Source organism: Thalassophryne amazonica, chromosome 4 (assembly GCF_902500255.1).
Source record: "Thalassophryne amazonica chromosome 4, fThaAma1.1, whole genome shotgun sequence".
Classification (NCBI taxonomy): domain Eukaryota; kingdom Metazoa; phylum Chordata; class Actinopteri; order Batrachoidiformes; family Batrachoididae; genus Thalassophryne; species Thalassophryne amazonica.
The window spans coordinates 30,421,346-30,444,610 of record NC_047106.1 but is presented as its reverse complement, the minus strand read 5'-3'; the positions used below and the strand labels follow the sequence as shown (position 1 = coordinate 30,444,610).

The 23,265-nt window shown below is 42.6% G+C and overlaps 1 protein-coding gene and 1 long non-coding RNA gene across 2 annotated transcripts in view; one reads left to right on the top strand and one right to left on the bottom strand.

Annotated features, from left to right (window-relative positions):
- Positions 1–12,932: 12,932 nt before the first annotated feature.
- On the top strand, positions 12,933–18,674 carry LOC117509588. Its single transcript, XR_004560443.1, has 3 exons — positions 12,933–12,947; positions 16,376–16,380; positions 18,534–18,674. It is a non-coding gene; the product is annotated as an uncharacterized LOC117509588 (long non-coding RNA).
- The window catches only part of mlf1 (myeloid leukemia factor 1), a 35,181-nt gene continuing 26,019 nt past the window's right edge, over positions 14,104–23,265 (bottom strand). Inside the window, exons 3-7 of the mRNA XM_034169325.1 lie at positions 19,371–19,454; positions 19,173–19,301; positions 16,356–16,515; positions 14,350–14,491; positions 14,104–14,203 (exon numbers count right to left, since the gene is read on the bottom strand). Coding sequence (XP_034025216.1) covers positions 14,122–14,203; positions 14,350–14,491; positions 16,356–16,515; positions 19,173–19,301; positions 19,371–19,454 — 597 coding nt within the window. The 3' untranslated portion in view covers positions 14,104–14,121. The remainder of the gene's footprint in view (positions 14,204–14,349; positions 14,492–16,355; positions 16,516–19,172; positions 19,302–19,370; positions 19,455–23,265) is intronic.

Below are 23,265 nucleotides of genomic sequence, written 5' to 3'. Positions count from 1 at the left end.
GAGACATGAACATTCAATACACGAGCAACAGCTCTGGTTGACATTCCTGCTGTCAGCATGCCAATTGCACGCTCCCTCAAATCTTGCGACATCTGTGGCATTGTGCTGTGTGATAAAACTGCACCTTTCAGAGTGGCCTTTTATTGTGGACAGTCTAAGGCACACCTGTGCACTAATCATGCTGTCTAATCAGCATCTTGATATAGTACACCCGTGAGGTGGGATGGATTATCTCAGCAAAGGAGAAGTGCTCACTATCACAGATTTAGATTGGTTTGTGAATAATATTTGAGGGAAATGGTGATATTGTGTATGTGGAAAAAGTTTTAGATCTTTGAGTTCATCTCATACAAAATGGGAGCAAAACCAAAAGTGTTGTGTTTATATTTTTGTTGAGTGTAATTACAGACAGTCTAAGTGTATACATGGCTTTCAAAGGTCAGTCCGTCAGTCACTGTCAGTTGCCTTGTTGCAGTTGTGACAATATGAAAATAAAGTGATTTATTCATTTAAATCTAACCTGTTAGTTTGCTGTAAATATGAAGGAATAAAATCAGTGGACACACAAAGGTTGTGACAGTGATCAGCTAAAGTGGACGCGTTTGTCAAACTCAGTTTTTCTGCTTGTGAAATTTGTTCCTCCTGCTCTGATTCATTCTTTTTGGCCGACTTTTATCCTGTACTTGGTCACTTTAGTAGTCAGGCATAGTCTGGCGTAGTCATAATAACTGAAGAAGTTGCCACTTTTTACCACCCGTCCTTTCTGGTTTTGGGGGGTTTTGATGCGAGTCATTTCACTAAATTCTTCATACCTCTCTTAACAGAAAGCTGTTGCTCCACTGGGGTGAAAATCTGCACACGACTCTTCATGCTCCTCAAACCACAGAGTTATTGATCACGGTTTTCATAATTGACAAACGCTGGTCAGTGAGTGTAGTTGTGTGCAGTCACTTCTGATGGTCAACTCCAGCTTGTCTGAAACAGTCTATGGCCAAAGTAAAGATGATTATCAGTCATCAAATGGCACAAAGGCAAATTCCCAGCAGCACTTTGTCAATGCTGCACACAACTGAAGCTGATTGGTTGAATTGACTGTTGTGACCACGCAGCCCGGTCTCACGTTTTTTGTTTGTTTGTTTTTTTCGCGCTCCCATGACGAAATGAGTCAAATTTTCGTGACTGGGTTTTTTTTTTTTTAACTCACTAACCCTACTCCTACCCCCGACCCTAACCTTAACCATAACCTAATCTTACTCTTTCCCCCCCCACCATAACCATAACCACCCGACCCCCTGCTTCACTTTTAATTTCGTGCAGCCATCACGGAATGAATTAGAATGAATTTGTGCTGCCGTGATGAAAATTAGGCAGTTTTTGTCACAATATCACAAACCAAAAGATAAATGTATATTTCGTGCTGCTGAATCACGACTTGCCGTGAGACCAGGTTGGACCACGTGACCGGATAAACCACAACACGGGAGAGGTCCAGAAAAGCAGAAAGAAGAAATCCAGGATAAAAATAGGGAGAGTCCACTCGTCTGAACCTCTTTATATTCTTTGATGGTGTATAAAACCTATGATTCTGTTGACATACACCATTAATCACCTTGTCTATAAATCTCATCTTCAGCTACTTATCCAGGATCGAGTCACGGAGGCAACAGCTCCAGCAGGGGACCCCAAACTTCCCTTTCTCATGCCACATTAACCACCTCTGACTGTTGGATCCTGAGGCGTTCCCAGGCCAGTGTGGAGATATAATCTTTCCACCTAGTCCTGGGTCTTCCCCGGGGTCTCCTCCCAGATGGACGTGCCTGGAACACATCCCTAGGGAGATGCCCAGGGGGCATCCTTACCAGATGCCCAAACCACCTCAGCTGGCTCCTTTCAACGAGAAGGAGCAGCGGCTCTACTCTGAGCTCCTCACGGCTGACCGAACTTCTCACCCTGTCTCTATGGAAGACGGTCTATAAATCTGTTGAATTGAAAAGCAGCAAATAATGGTTAACCATTTTTTTAATTGTCACACTTTTGTAACATTACTTAGCCTACTTTATTGCAACATATAGCCTACCATAACTCTAAAAACAACTTCAACATGCTCTCCTTAATACTAGGCCTGGGACGAGTGGGAAGTTTGTGATAAAAATAGGTGAGGCTTGAGCTAGCGAGTTGATGCATCTGTTGACCAAGCCAGGCTGAGGAAGTCAGACCGGGTGCAAGTAATCCAAATAAAAGTGCGTTCTTGGTGCTCTGTTGTTCACACATTCAGAAATACTGAAATAAAAAAGGTACGTGTCTTCGACTTCAGACCCGTGGGCATAGACCAGCTAATTGCTGTAGCGATGTTTGTGTGTGTGAAGTAGCTTTTTGGTTAAGTTTGAAATTTAGTTCAACTAACATTAAGTTAGCTAACTTCTTCTTTTCTCATAAAGTATAATATGAGCAAAGCATCGCACAGCGGCGGTAAACTCAGTCATGGTGCAGGGCGTCCTAAACAGGAAGTGCCAATTTTCAAATCCACAGTAAAACAGGAAATGTTCAAATGTCAAACACTTCCTGGATTGACAGACGAGATCCCATGGAATCTCGTGGGAACTCAGTGGCAAGGTCACACTCACACAGCAAGTGCCAATTTATCAGTCACAGTGAAACAGGAAATGTTGAACAGTTTCTGGCATGAGTGGAGCCAGAGCGAAGGCCAGGGTTTCACTGGGCTCCCCTGAAATCTGATTTGATACAGATGATTGACATGTCACGGCTCCATACATCTGGTTGAAAGACCTGCATTGTCAAATCAGTGAGTCACATTGACTGCTAGGTTCCTCCTGTCCAGTAGTTTGTGCTGTGTACCACAAAAAGTTCTAATCCACCTTAGTAGAAGAAGAAAAATGTTTGCTTCAGATTTGAACTGAGCACGTTGTTTGTACTATGGACTTCTAATCACACCAAATTATATTTGTGAGTAAACGACCATATTTTATGCCAGAAATGAGGTCCAGGTTGTTAAAAACAGCATTTCTCCTTTAATTCAGGTTGCCTTATGTTGCCACATGTTTAAACTAACAGACAGCAGCTGGTTCATGGTCTGTTGGCTTATTGGTGCAGCAAATAACTGAAACAATCCTTCAAATGTTGATACAAGCATCACATTCAGCACAAATACAGCTGGAGCTAAATTAATGGAGCAACTTTAACTTTTGACCCCTGTACAAACTGAAACTGACCTTTGTCACCATTCTTGCTGCTTTTACCTCATAACTCCATAACATTCAGTCACAGATTGTCCAAACTATACTTTTTTGGGGGGGGAATCTTTATGATCAGGCAAATAATGTGGTGTAGTTTTCTATATGATTGGAGCATCTTTTAATTTCGACCCCTGTGTAATTATTCTATTGAAAATTCAAGTGGCCAATCAGTTTTTTCAAAAGAGTTCACGTCTATGGATTATTTGTGCCAAATTTCAATCAATCAATCAATTTTTTTATATAGCGCCAAATCACAACAAACAGTTGCCCCAAGGCGCTTTATATTGTAAGGCAAGGCCATACAATAATTATGTAAAACCCCAACGGTCAAAACGACCCCCTGTGAGCAAGCACTTGGCTACAGTGGGAAGGAAAAACTCCCTTTTAACAGGAAGAAACCTCCAGCAGAACCAGGCTCAGGGAGGGGCAGTCTTCTGCTGGGACTGGTTGGGGCTGAGGGAGAGAACCAGGAAAAAGACATGCTGTGGAGGGGAGCAGAGATCGATCACTAATGATTAAATGCAGAGTTGACGAAATTTGACGCTTGTATCACCATTTGCAAGATTCCACTCTAAATATTCTCTTATCTGCTGCACTATATATGGGATGCTGCTCCTCAGTGTTTCTCAAATGCCCTCAAAAGTATTGTAACACTTGGTATTTCACACATTTTAATTTGTTTATTCCATTTCAAATACATTTTTTTTTTCTAAAATGATCTTCCTTAACACAAACTGAAAGCAAATCTCTACAACTTGATATACAGTAGTGTTCAGAATAATAATAGTGCTATGTGACTAAAAAGATTAATCCAGGTTTTGAGTACATTTCTTATTGTTACATGGGAAACAAGGTACCAGTAGATTCAGTAGATTCTCACAAATCCAACAAGACCAAGTATTCATGATATGCACACTCTTAAGGCTATGAAATTGGGCTATTAGTAAAAAAAAAGTAGAAAAGGGGGTGTTCACAATAATAGTAGTGTGGCATTCAGTCAGTGAGTTTGTCAATTTTGTGGAACAAACAGGTGTGAATCAGGTGTCCCCTATGTAAGGATGACGCCAGCACCTGTTGAACATGCTTTTCTCTTTGAAAGCCTGAGGAAAATGGGACGTTCAAGACATTGTTCAGAAGAACAGCGTAGTTTGATTAAAAAGTTGATTGGAGAGGGGAAAACTTATATGCAGGTGCAAAAAATTATAGGCTGTTCATCTACAATGATCTCCAATGCTTTAAAATGGACAAAAAAACCAGAGACGCGTGGAAGAAAATGGAAAACAACCATCAAAATGGATAGAAGAATAACCAGAATGGCAAAGGCTCACCCATTGATCAGCTCCAGGATGATCAAAGACAGTCTGGAGTTACCTGTAAGTGCTGTGACAGTTGGAAGACGCCTGTGTGAAGCTAATTTATTTGCAAGAATCCCCCGCAAAGTCCCTCTGTTAAATAAAAGACGTGCAGAAGAGGTTACAATTTGCCAAAGACCACATCAACTGGCCTAAAGAGAAATGGAGGAATATTTTGTGGACTGATGAAAGTAAAATTGTTCTTTTTGGGTCCAAGGGCCGCAGACAGCTTGCGAGACAACCCCCAAACTCTGAATTCAAGCCACAGTTCACAGTGAAGACAGTGAAGCATGGTGATGCAAGCATCATGATATGGGCATGTTTCTCATACTATGGTGTTGGGCCTATATATCGCATACCAAGTATCATGGATCCGTTTGGATATGTCAAAATACCTGAAGAGGTCATGTTGCCTTATGCTGAAGAGGACATACCCTTGAAACGGGTGTTTCAACAAGACAATGACCCCAAGCACACTAGTAAACGAGCAAAATCTTGGTTCCAAACCAACAAAATTAATGCCTCACAGATGTGAAGAAATCATGAAAAACTGTGGTTATACAACTAAATACTAGTTTAGTGATTCACAGGATTGATTAAAAAAAAGCAGTTTGAACATAATAGTTTTGAGTTTGTAGCGTCAACAGTAGATGCTACTATTATTGTGAACACCCCCTTTTCTACTTTTTTTTTACTAATAGCCCAATTTCATAGCCTTAAGCGTGTGCATATCATGAATGCTTGGTCTTGTTGGATTTGTGAGAATCTACTGAATCTACTGGTACCTTATTTCCCATGTAACAATAAGAAATATACTCAAAATCTGGATTAATCTTTTTAGTCACATAGCACTACTATTATTCTGAACACTACTGTAAATTAATTAAAAATATAAAACCCAGCTTCCTGATGAAGTGGTGTAGAGGAGGATTTTCTTAAAAAGAAGACCTGAAAGTTCAGTTACAATTTGACAGAAAGTACATTTGAGATGAAAGCCAAGATTTGATGTTTTGATGAAAGAAACTTTTGTATTTCTTCATAATAGTGACATGTTTAGCCGCATGTTCTCCTTGAATTGCTGGCTGTCTGAGTGGTGTCCAAAAAATGTGGTGGGCTTCATAGATAATTGGCAAAGCTTCTGGGGGAAACCTGGTCTTGTTAGGAGACACAGGATCCATCCCACTTTGGATGGAGCAGCTCTCATTTCTAGAAATCTGGCCAATTTTCTTAAATCCTCCAAACCGTGACTATCCAGGGTTGGGACCAGGAAGCATAGTTGTAGTCTTACACACCTCTCTGCAGCTTTTCTCCCCCTGCCATCCCTTTATTACCCCATCCCCGTAGTGATGGTGCCTGCTCCCAGACCAACAATAACCAGCAAAAATCTATTTAAGCATAAAAATTCAAAAAATAAAAAATAATATAGCACCTTCAACTGCACCACAGACTAAAACAGTTAAATGTGGTCTATTAAACATTAGATCTCTCTCTTCTAAGTCCCTGTTAGTAAATTATATAATAATTGATCAACATATTGATTTATTCTGCCTTACAGAAACCTGATTACAGCAGGATGAATATGTTAGTTTAAATGAGTCAACACCCCCGAGTCACACTAACTGCCAGAACGCTCGTAGCACGGGCCGAGGCGGAGGATTAGCAGCAATCTTCCACTCCAGCTTATTAATTAATCAAAAACCCAGACAGAGCTTTAATTCATTTGAAAGCTTGACTCTTAGTCTTGTCCATCCAAATTGGAAGTCCCAAAAACCAGTTTTATTTGTTGTTATCTATCGTCCACCTGGTCGTTACTGTGAGTTTCTCTGTGAATTTTCGGACCTTTTGTCTGACTTAGTGCTTAGCTCAGATAAGATAATTACAGTGGGCGATTTTAACATCCACATAGATGTTGAGAATGACAGCCTCAACACTGCATTTAATCTATTATTAGACTCAATTGGCTTTGCTCAAAATGTAAATGAGTCCACCCACCACTTTAATCATACTTTAGATCTTGTTTTGACTTATGGTATGGAAACTGAAGACTTAACAGTATTCCCTGAAAACCCCCTTCTGTCTGATCATTTATTAATAACATTTACATTTACTTTAATGGACTACCCAGCAGTGGGGAATAAGTTTCATTACAGTAGAAGTCTTTCTGAAAGCGCTGTAACTAGTTTTAAGGATATGATTCCTCCTTTATGTTCTCCAATGCCATATACCAACACAGTGCAGAGTAGCTACCTAAACTCTGTGAGTGAGATAGATTATCTCGTCAATAGTTTTACATCCTCATTGAGGACAACTTTGGATGCTGTAGCTCCTCTGAAAAAGAGAGCCTTAAATCAGAAGTGCCTGACTCCGTGGTATAACTCACAAACTCGCAGCTTAAAGCAGATAACCCGTAAGTTGGAGAGGAAATGGCATCTCACTAATTTAGAAGATCTTCACTTAGCCTGGAAAAGAGTCTGTTGCTCTATAAAAAAGCCCTCCGTAAAGCTAGGACATCTTACTACTCATCACTAACTGAAGAAAATAAGAACAACCCCAGGTTTCGTTTCAGCACTGTAGCCAGGCTGACAAAGAGTCAGAGCTCTATTGAGCTGAGTATTCCTTTAACTTTAACTAGTAATGACTTCATGACTTTCTTTGCTAATAAAATTTTAACTATTAGAGAAAAAATTACTCATAACCATCCCAAAGACATATCGTTATCTTTGGCTGCTTTCAGTGATGCCAGTATTTGGTTAGACTCTTTCTCTCCGATTGTTCTGAGTTATTTTCATTAGTTACTTCCTCCAAACCATCAACATGTCTATTAGACCCTATCCCTTCCAGGCTGCTCAAGGAAGCCCTACCATTAATTAATGCTTCGATCTTAAATATGATTAATCTGTTTTATTAGTTGGCTATGTACCACAGGCTTTTAAGGTGGCAGTAATTAAACCATTACTTAAAAAGCCATCACTTGACCCAGCTATCTTAGCTAATTACAGGCCAATCTCCAACCTTCCTTTTCTCTCAAAAATTCTTAAAAGGGTAGTTGTAAAACAGCTAACTGATCATCTGCAGAGGAATGGTCTATTTGAAGAATTTCAGTCAGGTTTTAGAATCCATCATAGTACAGAAACAGCATTAGTGAAGGTTACAAATGATCTTCTTATGGCCTCAGACAGTGGACTCATCTCTGTGCTTGTTCTGTTAGACCTCAGTGCTGCTTTTGATACTGTTGACCATAAAATGTTATTACAGAGATTAGAGCATGCCATAGGTATTAAAGGCACTGCACTGCAGTGGTTTGAATCATATTTATCTAATAGATTACAATTTGTTCATGTTAATGGGGAATCTTCTTCACAGACTAAGGTTAATTATGGAGTTCCACAAGGTTCTGTGCTAGGACCAATTTTATTCACTTTATACATGTTTCCCTTAGGCAGTATTATTAGACAGCATTGCTTAAATTTTCATTGTTACGCAGATGATACCCAGCTTTATCTATCCATGAAGCCAGAGGACACACACCAATTAGCTAAACTGCAGGATTGTCTTACAGACATAAAGACATGGATGACCTCTAATTTCCTGCTTTTAAACTCAGATAAAACTGAAGTTATTGTACTTGGCCCCACAAATCTTAGAAACATGGTGTCTAACCAGATCCTTACTCTGGATGGCATTACCCTGACCTCTAGTAATACTGTGTGAAATCTTGGAGTCATTTTTTGATCAGGATATGTCATTCAATGCGCATATTAAACAAATATGTAGGACTGCTTTTTTGCATTTGCGCAATATCTCTAAAATTAGAAAGCTCTTGTCTCAGAGTGATGCTGAAAAACTAATTCATGCATCTATTTCCTCTAGGCTGGACTATTGTAATTCATTATCAGGTTGTCCTAAAAGTTCCCTGAAAAGCCTTCAGTTAATTCAAAATGCTGCAGCTAGAGTACTGACAGGGACTAGAAGGAGAGAGCATATCTCACCCATACTGGCCTCTTTTCATTGGCTTCCTGTTAAGTCTAGAATAGAATTTAAAATTCTTCTTCTTACTTATAAGGTTTTGAATAATCAGGTCCCATCTTATCTTAGGGACATCATAGTACCATATCACCCCAATAGAGCACTTCGCTCTCAGACTGCAGGCTTACTTGTAGTTCCTAGGGTTTGCAAGAGTAGAATGGGAGGCAGAGCCTTCAGCTTTCAGGCTCCTCTCCTCTGGAACCACCTCCCAATTCGGATCAGGGAGACAGACACCCTCTCTACTTTTAAGATTAGGCTTAAAACTTTCCTTTTTGCTAAAGCTTATAGTTAGGGCTGGATCAGGTGACCCTGAACCATCCCTTAGTTATGCTGCTATAGACTTAGACTGCTGGGGGGTTCCCATGATGCACTGAGTGTTTCTTTCTCTTTTTGCTCTGTATGCACCACTCTGCATTTAATCATTAGTGATTGATCTCTGCTCCCCTCCACAGCATGTCTTTTTCCTGGTTCTCTCCCTCAGCCCCAACCAGTCCCAGCAGAAGACTGCCCCTCCCTGAGCCTGGTTCTGCTGGAGGTTTCTTCCTGTTAAAAGGGAGTTTTTCCTTCCCACTGTCGCCAAGTGCTTGCTCACAGGGGGTCGTTTTGACCGTTGGGGTTTTTCTGTAATTATTGTATGGCTTTTGCCTTACAATATAAAGCACCTTGGGGCAACTGTTTGTTGTGATTTGGCACTATATAAATAAAATTGATTTGATTTGATAATCAATGTAAATAAAGCCCAAGACATATTCAGTGACTTGGAAATGTTCATGTTTCCATCCCATGACTTGTCTAAAGAAAACTAATAATAAAACTGATTATTATTTAAGAGGTTTTATCAAGTTTTAGAGATTTGCTTTCAGTTTGAGTAAGATCATTTTAGGAATTTTTATTCTTTATTTTTTTTGTATTTCTTGTATTTAAAATGGCATAAACAAATTAAAATGTGTGAAATTCCAAGTGTCCCAATACTTTTGGATGGCACAGTATCCTAACCTTATGAGTGCAAAACGAGTGTGGTATTATTACTGTTTTGTTTAAGAATGATTAATTTTCACTGTTGCTACACTTTGTGTCAAACCAAAGTCATATCGTATATCATATTGATATGAAAATTCAGTAAGGTATATCTTCTATTATACATTCCAAATCTAAAGTGGAACTCTACCAGTGTTTACTAAGGTACACCTAAATATCTTTCCAACAAAAAGAAAAAAAAAAGAAAGTAGAGCCAGGTGCCCGATCTTGAGAACCAGGGATGGTAGGTTAAAAAGCTTTTTTTTTAGCTTTTTTATTTTAGGGGAAGTGATGGTCTAGTGGTTAAGGCATTGGGCTTGAGACCAGAAGATCCTCAGTTCAAAGACTGACTGGAAAATCACTAAGGGTGCTTGGGCAAGGTCTTTAATCCCCTAGTTGCTCCCGGTGTGTAGTGAGCGCCTTGTGTGGTAGCACCCTGACATCGGGGTGAATGTGAGGCGTTATTTGTAAAGCGCTTTGAGAGTCTGATGCAGATGGAAAAGCGCTATATAAATGCAGTCCATTTACCATATCCCATGGGAACTCTCCCTACCCACCTAAGCAGCTCAAGAATATGGACAGCATGTATATAAGTGACATTTACATGACAATTTATATGACAATATTGAGATATGATAATTTGGCCATATTGTACAGCCCTACTGTCAACTAGCTGAAAATTTGAATATTAATTTCCGTCTACATTAAAAAAAAAAAAAGCTTAAAGTGGCGGGGGTTAAGAGGGCTGTAATTAGGGGGTTCAGCTGAAAAGCAAAAAAAGAAAAATGCTTTAAAAGGTGAGGACTATGGGGGGCAGAGCCCCTCCAGAAGCTGAAAGGTTTTTGCCATGCTAATGCTCCCCTGAAGCATTTACTCAAAATAAAGTCTGAAGGACCTAAATGACATGTGAGATGCTGACGAGCTTCGCTCATTCATGTCCGCGACATATGCATATTAGTCAAACATGTTTGTTTGTGTAGGAGTTTATACACTAATCCAGTAAGTGACAAATTAGTACATCACACAAAGACAAGTGTCGCCTGGAGGAAGAGTAGGTCAGACTAAATGCATTAATTAGATTCTTAAAGAGGTGAGTGGTGAGAGGTGAGAGGTGAGTTGGAGCTGCTGGGAGGGGAGGAAGCCAGTCAGACCTGGCAGGCCCAAACGTATTGTGAGGGTCTGCTGGGAACGACTGGCAGAACCCTCTGTCAGCGAGGTCTTCAACTCCCACCTCCTGGAGAGCTTCTCCCAGATCCCGAGGGAGGTTGGAGACATGGAGTCCGAGTGGACCATGTTCTCCACCTCCATTGTCAATGCGGCCGCTCGTAGCTGTGGTCACAAGGTCTCTGGTGCCTGTCGCGGCGGCAATCCCAGAACCCGGTGGTGGACACCGGAAGTACGGGATGCCGTCAAGCTGAAGAAGGAGTCCTACTTGTCTTTCTTGGTAGGTGGGACCCCGGAGGCAGCTGACAGGTACCAGCAGGTGGATTGGCAGACCGGGGTGGTGGTCCCTCTGTTTAAGAAAGGGGACCAGAGGGTGTGTTCCAACTACAGGGGGATCACACTCCTCAGCTTCCCCGGTAAGGTCTATTCCAGAGTACTGGAGAGGAGAATTCGCCCAATAGTCGAACCTCGGATTCAGGAGGAGCAGTGTGGTTTTCATCCTGGTCGCGGCACACTGGACCACCTCTACACACTCCATCGGGTGCTCGAGGGTTCATGGGAGTTCCCCCAACCAGTCCACATGTGCTTTGTGGATCTGGAGAAGGCGTTTGACCGTGTCCCTCGGGGCACCCTGTGGGGGGTTGTGTGGAGAAAAGATTATGCTGTTTTGCCCCTGTCTTAAAGTAACCCTAATGATGTACTTATTATTACACTAATTGCACGAATTTGTTTTTGTAGCCACTAACGACTGGGAGTGAAGCATGCTGGGGTCATTCTGAACTGGGAGTGAAGAGCTGGGGTCATTATGTTTTTGCAAGAGGAAATAACTTTTTGATGCCTGTTGATTAAAGGAATTATGTGCGCCAGGGAGTTTGAGATGGCCACTCACCCTCCCTTCGCGCACACACTAGAAAAGAGGGGGCAGAGCCATGCTCCGATAGCGTCTGCTGCGGGTCACGTACGAACGCCCAGCCGGTTGACAAGCGCACTCTGCCGAAGGTGTTGGCTCTCCACCTTAAAGGCGTCAAGGTAAGAGAGAAAGAGATGTTTCATGCGCTGCAACCACTTGTGTTTGATGTAACTGCTTTTGTGGGGAATAAATATGCGCCTGTTTGTTCTAGCAAAATGCAGTCTGTGTGATCATTTCTGTGTGCCGATCTGACCGAACCTTGTTTCAAAACAGAGGTGCTCCGGGAGTACAGGGTCCGGGGTCCTTTGCTAAGGGCTATCCGGTCCCTGTACGACCGCAGCAGGAGCTTGGTTCGCATTGCCGGTAGTAAGTCAAACCTGTTTCCAGTGCACGTTGGCCTCCGCCAGGGCTGCCCTTTGTCACCGATTCTGTTCATTATTTTTATGGACAGAATTTCTAGGCGCAGCCAGGGTGTAGAGGGGGTCTGGTTTGGGAACCACAGAATCTCGTCTCTGCTGTTTGCGGACGATGTGGTTCTGTTGTGGTTCTGTTGGCTTTGTCAAATCAGGACCTTCAGCGTGCACTGGGGTGGTTTGCAGCCGAGTGTGAAGCATCCGGGATGAAAATCAGCACCTCCAAATCCAAGGCCATGGTTCTCGACCGGAAAAAGGTGCTTTGCCCTCTTCAGGTCGGTGGAGTGTCCTTGCTTCAAGTGGAGGAGTTTAAGTATCTCGGGGTCTTGTTCACAAGTGAGGGACGGATGGAGCGTGAGATCGATAGACGGATCCGTGCAGCATCTGCAGTGATGCGGTCGCTGTATCGGACCGTCGTGGTGAAGAGAGAGCTGAGTAGGGGGGCAAAGCTCTGGATTTACCGATCGATCTACGTTCTGATCCTCACCTATGGTCATGAGATTTGGCTCATGACCGAAAGAACGAGACTGCGAGTACAAGCGGCCGAGATGAGTTTCCTCCGCAGGGTGGCTGGGCGCTCCCTTAGAGATAGGGTGAGGAGCTCGGTCACTCGGGAGGAGCTCGGAGTCAAGCCGCTGCTCCTCCACGTCGAAAGGAGTCAGTTGAAGTGGCTCGGGCATCTTTTCCGGATGCCCCCTGGGCGCCTCGCTGGAGAGGTATTCCGGGCACGTCCCATAGGGAGGAGGCCCCGGGAAGACCCAGGACACACTGGAGGGACTACATCTCTCAGCTGGCTTGGGAACGCCTTGGGGTTCCCACGGAGGAGCTGGGGGAGATGTGTGTGGATCGGGAGGTCTGGGCGGCTTTGCTTGAGCTGCTGCCCCCACGACCCAACTCCGGATAAAGCGGAAGAAAATGGATGGATGGATGGATAGATTCTTAAAATAATTTTAAATATTATCATTTAATACTTTCAGTACTGTGAATAAACTGAATGTTGAATGGCAACTACTGTTTGATTTCATTTGTTCTTTTAATTTTTCATGTGCATCACAATCACAGGTGGCACTGTTGCCTCACAACAAGAAGGTTGTGGGATCATTTCTTGTGTGGTCCTTTTTGCTTGGAGTGTGCATGTTCTCCAAGTGTCTGTGTGAGTTCCCTCCAGGTCCTCTGGCTTCCTCCCACTTCTAAAGATGTCCCGGTTTGGTAAATTGGAAACTTTAAACTGACTGTAGGTAAGTGACTGTGTTTGTCTGTTTATATGTGGCCCTGCGGTAAACTGGTGTCTTGACCATGGTGTACCTCGCCTCTCGCCCTGTGACTGCTGGGATGGGCTCCTGCACCCCTGGCTTGGAATAAGTGGTTATAGAAAGTGAATGAATGAAAACAAGCCATCATAGGTAAATTTGTAGAATCAAAGTTAGCGGTTAGTGGCAGCTTCAGCCAAGTGGTTTCTGGTTTATCAGTTTAGAGTCATCAGACTTTTCAGTTTGAGGATTGGTTGTTATTGAAGGTAACTTTCAAATTAGGTGTGTCCACTGCTACTTTATATACATTCAGTGACCAACAGCTGCTAATGGAAGCTTACAAAGATAATAACCTTTTTAAAAAGAGAGAGAGAGAGAGAGAGAAGAGACATGGCTGCTGTACTGAAAGTGTGAGTACAGGCAGGGCAGACAATAGTGGACAAACTGAATGTGTGTGTAAACTAAAAATACACAGTGATTGCCCACTGCTTTCACTTGAAAGTATCATAACTATGTATGATGTATGTACATCAGAGACATATAAAACATTCTATTTCAGACCTAAATTTTGTCAATAGCAGGGAGTTTGTACATGTGCAGTCACAAAACTGTGGGACTGGTTTCACTTCTAAACCCTAAACTGATTCAAAGTCTTTTCTGATTCCAGCCGTATGTCTACGCAGCCCAGTTAATCCGTGCGCTGCTTGACCATAAACAGACAGAAAAAGCATTTTATTACTTTTTCACACCTGACTCTTTTACATCGGGAGTCTTGAACTTGATGACCTTTTCGCCGTCAGACCGTTTTGGTTTTCCTCTGTGGAAAAAAACACAAACCTGAATTAATAACTAGGGCTCACGACACAGTAGTGTCACTCCATGGTGACAGGATGCTTTACAGAGTGCGTGCTGCACTTGTTTGTCATTTGATCCTGAAGTATGGACGGGCTGCTCGGTACGAACCTGTGGGTCGGCTCGTCGGGGCTGGTGAGCGCTGCCCGGTGAACAGCGCGGGGTTTGCGTTCCTCCAGATGAGGCACGGAGACAGACGGGTGAAACTTGGACACCTTGTGCTTCCACTCCTCGTCGAATGCCAGTGCTTCAGCTGGTAAAGGGATCAGGATCATGTTAGTCAACCTTCTGTGGATTCGTGGCCCCAAACAGCAGCTCTTAAAGTGACAAGAGCACTAAAATCAAGTGCTGAAATAATTTTTTTCTAGTGTTGTTTTGGGCACTTTGTGACAAAATCTGATAATCTTCATCACTGTATTCATGAGGGTGCATGTTAGACATTACACTTTTTTTTAAAATTCCTTGAACAAAAAAAAACTGTTTCCTACAGCACAGTGTAATCTATATAATAACTCTGCCATCAGATTTTTTTAATCTTTTCCCAGTATTTAGCATCTGCACACTCCACACCCTAGAGTTTGCATGATAATGCCTTACTTACTCCGAACAAACTGTACAGGGGTCAAATTTTCGCACGTCCCATAAAGAAAATGACCTACTTTCGAATCATCCAGATTTTGGTTGCTTAATTCTCACTCATTTAAAGATTAAGCTGCAAAAGGATTTTCTAACAGTGAAGTGGGAGGGATGGGAATCAGCTACTATAAGCAGCAACTTTGTTGTCTTGTCCCAAAGCAGCCTGTGCTCAAGGTTCTCGAAATGGAGCAATTTCTCCACCTGATGGACATTTACCATTAATGCAGGCACAATAGAATTTCGCCAGGAGCTCTGGCATATTAAAGTTTGCTGCTTTACAGACACAACTCCTCATAATCATTCCTGACACATGATATCGCACTCCTCATTATGTCTATCTTACTCTTTTCCACACACAGCACGGGGCCCCCTGCTGCGGCCTTCACCCACTTTGCTTCAATTCGGATGACGGACTGCTTCAAGTTTAGTGCACATAAACAATGTCAAATGTATATGTGTTGTGTTTAATTCTGATGTGTGCCATTATTACGGTAAACTAGTAATAATTGTGGATTAATTGCTGTATTTTGTCTGAGGTAACTGGAGTGTAAACGTAATTTCGTTGTTGTTGCACTCGTGTAATGACAATGACAATAAATCTCATCTCTCTCATCTCATCTCACATAGGGACATGTACATTCATGTAACTTACATTTATTCAATGTACTCCATAATTAGAATGCAGAATTACGGTTACTATTAATGTACATTGCTGTTTTTGCTACAATCAACATGACCATCTCCATGATCAAACACCTTCAGCTTCACCTTTGGCAGGTAGTCAACATACCAGTGGGGGGGGGGGGGGGGGGGGGGGAATCAGCGTGTGGCTGTGTGTGAGGATTAAAGAATATCTGACAAAATGATTACCTGCCAAGGAGGTGATCTATCTGCGAAGGACCTACCTGTCTGCCTACCGAAGAATATTCATTGTGCATTATTTAATAGTATGGCAGGATTTTAAAGAAAGAAATCTGAAATCAAAACAAACAGGCCCTTGTGACTCTCATGCATTAAGTTATTCTTGTCAAAACTGCGACAGATGAAAAAAGGAGCAACAATTTTCCATTTCGACAACGCAAGGGTATGTCACTTTATTTCTACATTTTCACACAATTCACCAACTTTTTATAACAGCTCGGCCCCACCCATTAACCTCACAAGTGTCCTGACAGGAAAAGCACCATAGGGGCAGAGACAGCTTGTCATATGCATAGTAGGAATAAGCATTGCCAATTACACGCAAGGGCTAAGACAGGAAACATCAATATGCACCCCTTGGCGTGTTAACACATGCAGAACAGGGAACACATTCGGTATGGTGAATTATGTCAGATATGTGTTGAATGTCCGCCACACACTTTTAAAAAAGAGCACATTGTACGATATGTATTTGCAGGACAAATCGAAATTAGATTTTGTGGATGTCTCAGTGCACCATCTATGGGTTAAAATGTAGAAAACATATAACTTTAACTTACACTCATCCATATTCTGGAAGTCCTGGTTGAATTCTCTCTCTCCTGTTTTTTTGTTGTATTTCTTCTCCATAATGTGTCCTCTGTCCTGGATGTGGTGCCCAATGGACATCTTCTCTAGACCACTCTCAGAGTCTTTCACTGCTCGCCGGATCTCCTTGATCTGATTTAGTTTAAATTTTTTTAAAAAAAGTAAATAAATAAAAACACATGACAGTCAATGAAAAACCAGACACTTTCAGGTATTAATTACTCCTAAGGGCAGCTTAGTTCTGAGATCTCTGGTCTTGAACCATGTGTCAGAATGAGCCAAGAGTCTGCAGGTTTCAGCTCCATCCAAACACATCATCAGCACTAAAAATCAGTACGATCAGCTGTTCATCTCACTTGCTGCCATGGAAACCCGCAGACTCCTCAAGACACCAACTCAGTTGTGGGTTTTACTTTGAACACCTTCAGTAGGTTTGTCTGAATCAGTGGTGGCTTTTAATACGGGTCATGCGGGCCGCCGCCCGGGCACCAGTTTTGGTGGGGCAGCACCGTGGGCATGAGCACTGAACTAAATAATAATAATCTCCACCGGAAAATGGTTTTCTTGTCACTGTGTGTGGAATGTGTGTGCAGGCAGCTGCAGATGCCCTACTTGCTGAGTTCACAAAAGCAGTGAGAAGGTGAAAGAAACGGGGAGGGGTGTGCGGTGGACAGTTCACCCCTTTGTAATGGAAGGGAAAAGGCGGTGGTGCTTCATGGGTTAAAGTCAGTTACATCTCATTCATAATATTATAAACACAGCTCTATGATTCCTGCATGTTTTTCTGAATTGTGTGAAATGTCCTGCCACACACAGAGAGGATTCGGCTGCATCCCGAGCTGGGCGCAGCTGAATCCTCTCGGTATGCAGCAGGAACCCGTGGACAGGCGCTCTCCTGTCGTGCGGGCCACGGATCATCCAGCAAAAACGAGGCAGGCAGCCTTTGAAAGCAGACAGAAAAGGTGTAAGAATGAGTCTGAATGTCACCGGAGAGGACAAACTGCCCACTTGTGGAAAAAAAAAGTTTGCAGAAAGGAGAGCCTGCCTATTTGTAAAGACGGCTTAGAACTTATGCTCTGTTCACATTACTAGCTGAAGTGACTGAATCTGACCCTTTTTTGTGTGCCTGCAAGAGTGTGTTTTTACAAAGATTTTCCAGCAGCTGGCAACTCATTTTAATGTAATGTACACTGACAAAATAATAATAATAATAACAGTAATAACATTTAAAATGAGGCTTATCTTCTTAATTAACTGGTTTATTTGAGGGAGAAAAAGAATCACATTTGATTTAATTGGCATGGGAATGTTAGTAACATTTCAGTTTAGAATTTCTTTTGACCTACAGATGAAGAGCAAAAATTAGGGAGAAATAAGGGAGAAAAAAGGCAAATACTACATGATCAAATCAGATTAGTTAATGCTAAGTATTTACACATTTAGCTTAATATTTACAAACATCAAGCTAAATTTAGCTAAATGTTGAGACAAATATGCACCTTAATAAAAGAGCTAATTGTTCCTCCCTGAAAGACAGATTTAAATAAAGCGTTGAATGACAAACATTGAACATGTAAGGGCGTGTTTATTCAAAATTGCAACTCATGGATGTTTTCAGCAATTTTGTAGCCTGCAGTCTTTTGAGATCAATTTCAATTGAAGGGGCCTTTGAAAAATATTAATAATAAAATAATAATTTTTAAAAAAGGCTGTTTGTGCAAAATTTTGTGGCGGGGGAGGGGCACTCCAAATGAGGGACAATTGAAAAGTTTTGGGCCTGACCCAGAAAACATAAGGTGTGGTTTTCCATCTTCTGCATTCTGAGAAACCTACATTTCTGGAGAATGTGTGAAGTTTTGACTCGTTGGGTGCAATGTTGAGGGGATGTAAGGGGATCCCCCGGGATGAGTTACAGGACTTGGCCAAGGATAGGGAAGTGTGACTGAGCTGCTTGTTTTGCTACCACCATGACCTGGACCCAGATAAGCGGTTGAAAATGAATGAATAGACATTTTTTCTGAAAATGACTGGAAATGCCCTTTGGTAACACTGACATGATCCCTCACGAGACGATCAAGCCCTGTCTGAAAGCTTGTGCTGGTGCCGCACATCGCCACATTCACCACACCACAGAATCATCTTGGGCACAGGATGGCAACCACCCAGACAGACAGCTGGTTCATCCCCACTTCTCGAACATAACCATCTATCTTCTGAAACCAGGTGAAACGTGGGCGGCCTCTTGGCCTTTTCTAGCCGATGGGGTTCTCAACACTCTGTCACAAGTGCTGGATCATGCACAGAGAAACGCACCCTATGGCCAAAATGTTATGGCTGATGCTTCCCCACAATGCAAGTGAGCTTCCTCATCTTCCTGGATGAGTCGAGGAAGACATTAAAAGCCTGGGTCTTAGCCTTGATCCAGGGCAGTTGCAAACTATAGGCTCAGAGACCTCAATATAGTATGAGCTCCGATTTGACATTTTTCATGAATAATTCTTATGCTGAAGAGAAAATCTTAACATGATGTAAAGAACCACTGTCAAATTTCTTTCACTTTATGGTTTCCTAATACAGGCAGAGAATGGAGGAGGGGATGCTGCTTGTGATGTTGACAGTCATGTACCAGAGGAAAAATCTGCCTGATTAACATTATTTATTACACCTGTTCTCTGCTGTGAAAATGATGAAGCACACCCACAGTGGCCTTTGTTCAGGGATGTTAAGCCACAATAACAGGACGTACAGAGTAACTGACCTTTATGCAACACATCTGGTGGTGCACTTACCCCTCCTGGGGCGTGGCGTGTTGAAGATGTGGCGTGGAAAACCTTTGGGGTGTCATCTCCAACCTTTGAATAAGTCATGACTGATGAGGAGCTGAATGAGTGGCAGTTTGGCTCTGTGGATATGTTCTCCTGGAGAACAGACACACAGTGTTTAAGCAGCATAGGCAAGAATACAACAACTTCAAACCCTCAACTCACAAAGCTTCTGTGCTTTTCCTCCATCCGTCTCCTCATGTCGTTCATCATGTTGTCAGCCATGGTGAACGGGTTCCACATCATGTCCTGCACCAAAAAAAAAGACGTACTAATTCACTGTTTATTATTTCTGGTGGCATATCAGGTCGAATCCCTGCCTGCCTGTAGTCAGCGCTTCAGCAGCAATCAAATCATAAAGCCCCATCTACGGTCCTTCAGCAGAACATGGCCAATCCATCTGCAGCGCCTCCCGGTGTGTATAGCTGCCAGTTCTGTTCACTCAAGAAGGTAAATGTTGGAGACTGTTTGCAGACAAAAGATTCGAAGATCTTCTTAAAACTGATTGCATGAATAAGCAACTGTGTTCTTGGTGTCCTCCAGACATAGTGAGAATCAAGCTCATTTCCAGATATGTGATATTGTACATATAACATACTATGTTGATTGGAAATAAAGCAGCACCTGCTCCTAATTTCCTTCATGCATGTGATGATGATTATTCTCCACAAGAAGCCCAGACATCTCCAGCAGGTGGCAAACAGGTATATATTAAAAGGCAAATCAAAGCTGCTTTTTGTGTTGACCTGGTGCATAAAAATTAACCAAAGTTTCATCAATTTATCCTCATTCTTTCCTATTTTCATTCGGAGAAGTAGAAGATGACAACATTTATTGTTTTTGAGTTAGTGTAGCAAAGTGGAAGGAATTAATTCATTTATGTGTTTGTTCACTGAATTTCACAAGATATACAGTACGTAAGTTGGACAAAAGCTGAGCAAAAGAGGCTAAACTTTCCAAGTTATTGCTCAACATATATTTTTTTAAACCAATAAACAAATTTCAACTGCTGCAAAATATCTTAAAAATATGCATCTGAGCTATTTGAGTATTCAAATCATTAGCAATGTCAAATAACAACCTCTATCCCTGACAGTTTCCTTTCAGAAAGCTGCTAAAATACTGAAAATATTATGACCTTAGCTTTGTAAGAGTGTAAATTTACAGCCTTCTATCTGTAAGTGATTTATCGGAGCAACTGAAAATGGAAGAAAAATAAGGCAACTCAATGTAAGGCAACTCCATATCTCAGGCAATTTTAATACCCCATCACACTAGAGGCAAAATGAGCCGAAATGCGGTCAGACTGAAAATCCATCCTATATTCCGGAACAGTCAAAGTGCATTCTAAAACCTCTGACAGACGGACCCATTCCTGTGGCCGGCGTGAATGTTCTGCTCATGCTCAAAACATTCAAGGTGCAGTCGAAGTGGAGATGTATCGAACAAAGTGTATTCTGACTGCACTCTAAAGCCCCCATCACACATAGCAAGAATGTGCAGTTACCAGCCCGGCACGGCAAATACTGCCATAATCCAACCTAGTCTGGAGGAAAAGAGGCGTGGTCAGCAGTGTCAGAACGCATCCAGATTACCTCGTCCATACCTGCACAATGGGATCCAAAGTGCATGTAACAACAGGTATATGACACAGACTGCTATCAGACGCCCATAAAAGGTGCTGAAGACTGCCCGATGTCCAAACATCTGGATGGCAAACACAGGACCGGAGTGTGAGGGAGCTCTGTGTTCCTCCCTTTGCACAGTCCCTGTCGGTAGTTAACATCAGAGCACAACCAATGTATGGACCGAACGCATGCCAGATGTGTCCAAGCCAGCATGGTGCAGTCACTCACTCAATCATGCAATCACACCTGCGCTCATCCTCCCCTTCACAGCACTACTGACCTCACGTGCATGTGCGTGTAGAGCAGAGCTGGACAGATGACGTGATCGCTGTGTGTTCACAATGGGTGAATGAGCAGCTATGTGTGCACACGCGTGCGCCCCACCACGCACGTGTGCACTGCCAGCTGCTGGATACTGCTGGCAGTGGGCCATGCTGTCCCATGCATCAGACGCAGCCTTTCCGAAGGGTTTGGAACATGTGCATCACACCCGGGGCCCGATTTTGACCAACTGTGTGGACTTTCACAGGTGGCTGTCAGACGCAGCCTTTTCATTTTGTGTGTGTGTGTGTGTGTGTGTGTGTGTGTGTGTGTTTTGGCTCACTTCAGCAGCACAACACAACTCTGGACACCACGATGGTTGGATTATCACATGGGATTTATTTTTGCCGTGGTTGATTCCAGCACACAGCAGCCGGGTGAGAGGATTTTAACCACAGGCTGTGGTCTGGCTCCACGTCCACATCCGCGCTGTGAAACACTCCTGGGCCGCTGTTGGAGGTGAGATTAATGTTTATTAATGCTGTCACAGCATGGCACAACAGTTCCATGTCATATCTCCTACTGTTAGAAGGTGATCATATATTACAGTGGTGAGATCTGTTCAGCTCTGAGCCTGATACGTGCACTGACACGTTACTGCACATGAGACCACAGAGAGGCGCACCTGCCCGTGGTATATAGAGATATGATGGAGGCAATAGTTCACATTATTTACGTCACACATGGGCAGGAATAAGTATCTGTACTGTAAGGTCTATTGTGGATATAACAGCCTGTTCAGATTTGCGGTGGCATGTGCACAGCAGCGCTCTGTGCTTTTGGTTTGATAGCCGCTGTTCACATTCACTGTACATGATAATTCATAATTATTATCATGATGAAGCGTGTCACAGACATTTCTACAGTTCCTTTGCGCTCTGGGGGGGGGGGGGGGCATTGGGGTGGACATTATTATACGTGGCACGTGCAGGTGATATCGGCAGGCTTTGCCGTGCCAGATGCATCTCGAGGTTCCCTTGTACGTGCTCAAATCATTTTGGATTCTGTTTTGCTGCCATCAGAATATGTAAATTCCGGTCAGATTGTGTTCAGATTACACAGAGACTGCCATCGGATAGGTGTCCCATCTCAACGCCGGCCGATTTTGACCAACTGTGGACTCTCGCAGATGGCTGTCAGAACATTTTCAGACTGCCACTGGACACTTTTCGGGTGTGGGTCGAATTGTCATTCTGATGCCAATCGGCCTCATTCCGGCTATGTGTGATGGGGTATAACTATTCCCACTGCATGCCAGCAGCATTCAAAACATTCTGATCATGTTCAAGGGGAGAATCAAAATGGTCAGCCACTTCAAATCCTGCCAGAATTTCCCAAATGTGACACAAATTGTCAGGATTGTGGGTTTTGTTGGATATATTACTGGTTTGGTTATGTATTGTATTGTTTTGATTTTGTTTTATACTCTTTTTTTTTCACTGTGGTTTTATTTATTACTTTTGCTTGGGTTTTGGTGTCACTGCTCACTCTTGTCTGTCACTTGGGTCTTTGGTGGTGGACAGTTCTTTCCCCTGTTGCCACGCCCCACTCTGAAACTTTCGTGCACACCTGTCCTCAATAAACCACTCATCACACCCTGTATTTAAACCTGTTTCCCCTCACTTCCCTGCCAGGTCGTTGCACCTTGTGCCTCGCTTCCAGCCGTGTACTTTGCTCTGTTCTCGACCCGTTTTTGCCTTGTTGGGTTTTATGACTACCTGCTCATTTTTGGACCATGATTTAGTCTAATGTTTCAGATACTGTTGCTGATTCTCGACTGCTTTACTGTGTACAGTTTTTTTGCCTGTTTACCCAGTAAAACCTTATAACCGTGTCCCTTTTGTATCTGAGCTCTGCATTTGCATCCAGCCCTTCTTCGTCTCCAGTCATGACACTAATGAGCTAAAATGCAACTCAAGTGCTGGCGGAATCTATTTCAATATTACATTCAAAGTACATTCAAAATATTTGAGATGCATTCTCTTTGGATTGTTAGATGTTTGAACCATATTCAGCAGCCATTAGTGTGTTGATTGTTTTTTTATTATTATTCTGTTTGATTCCTGCTAATTCCTAATAAGTGTGACGGGTATAAAGATAAATGGACTACA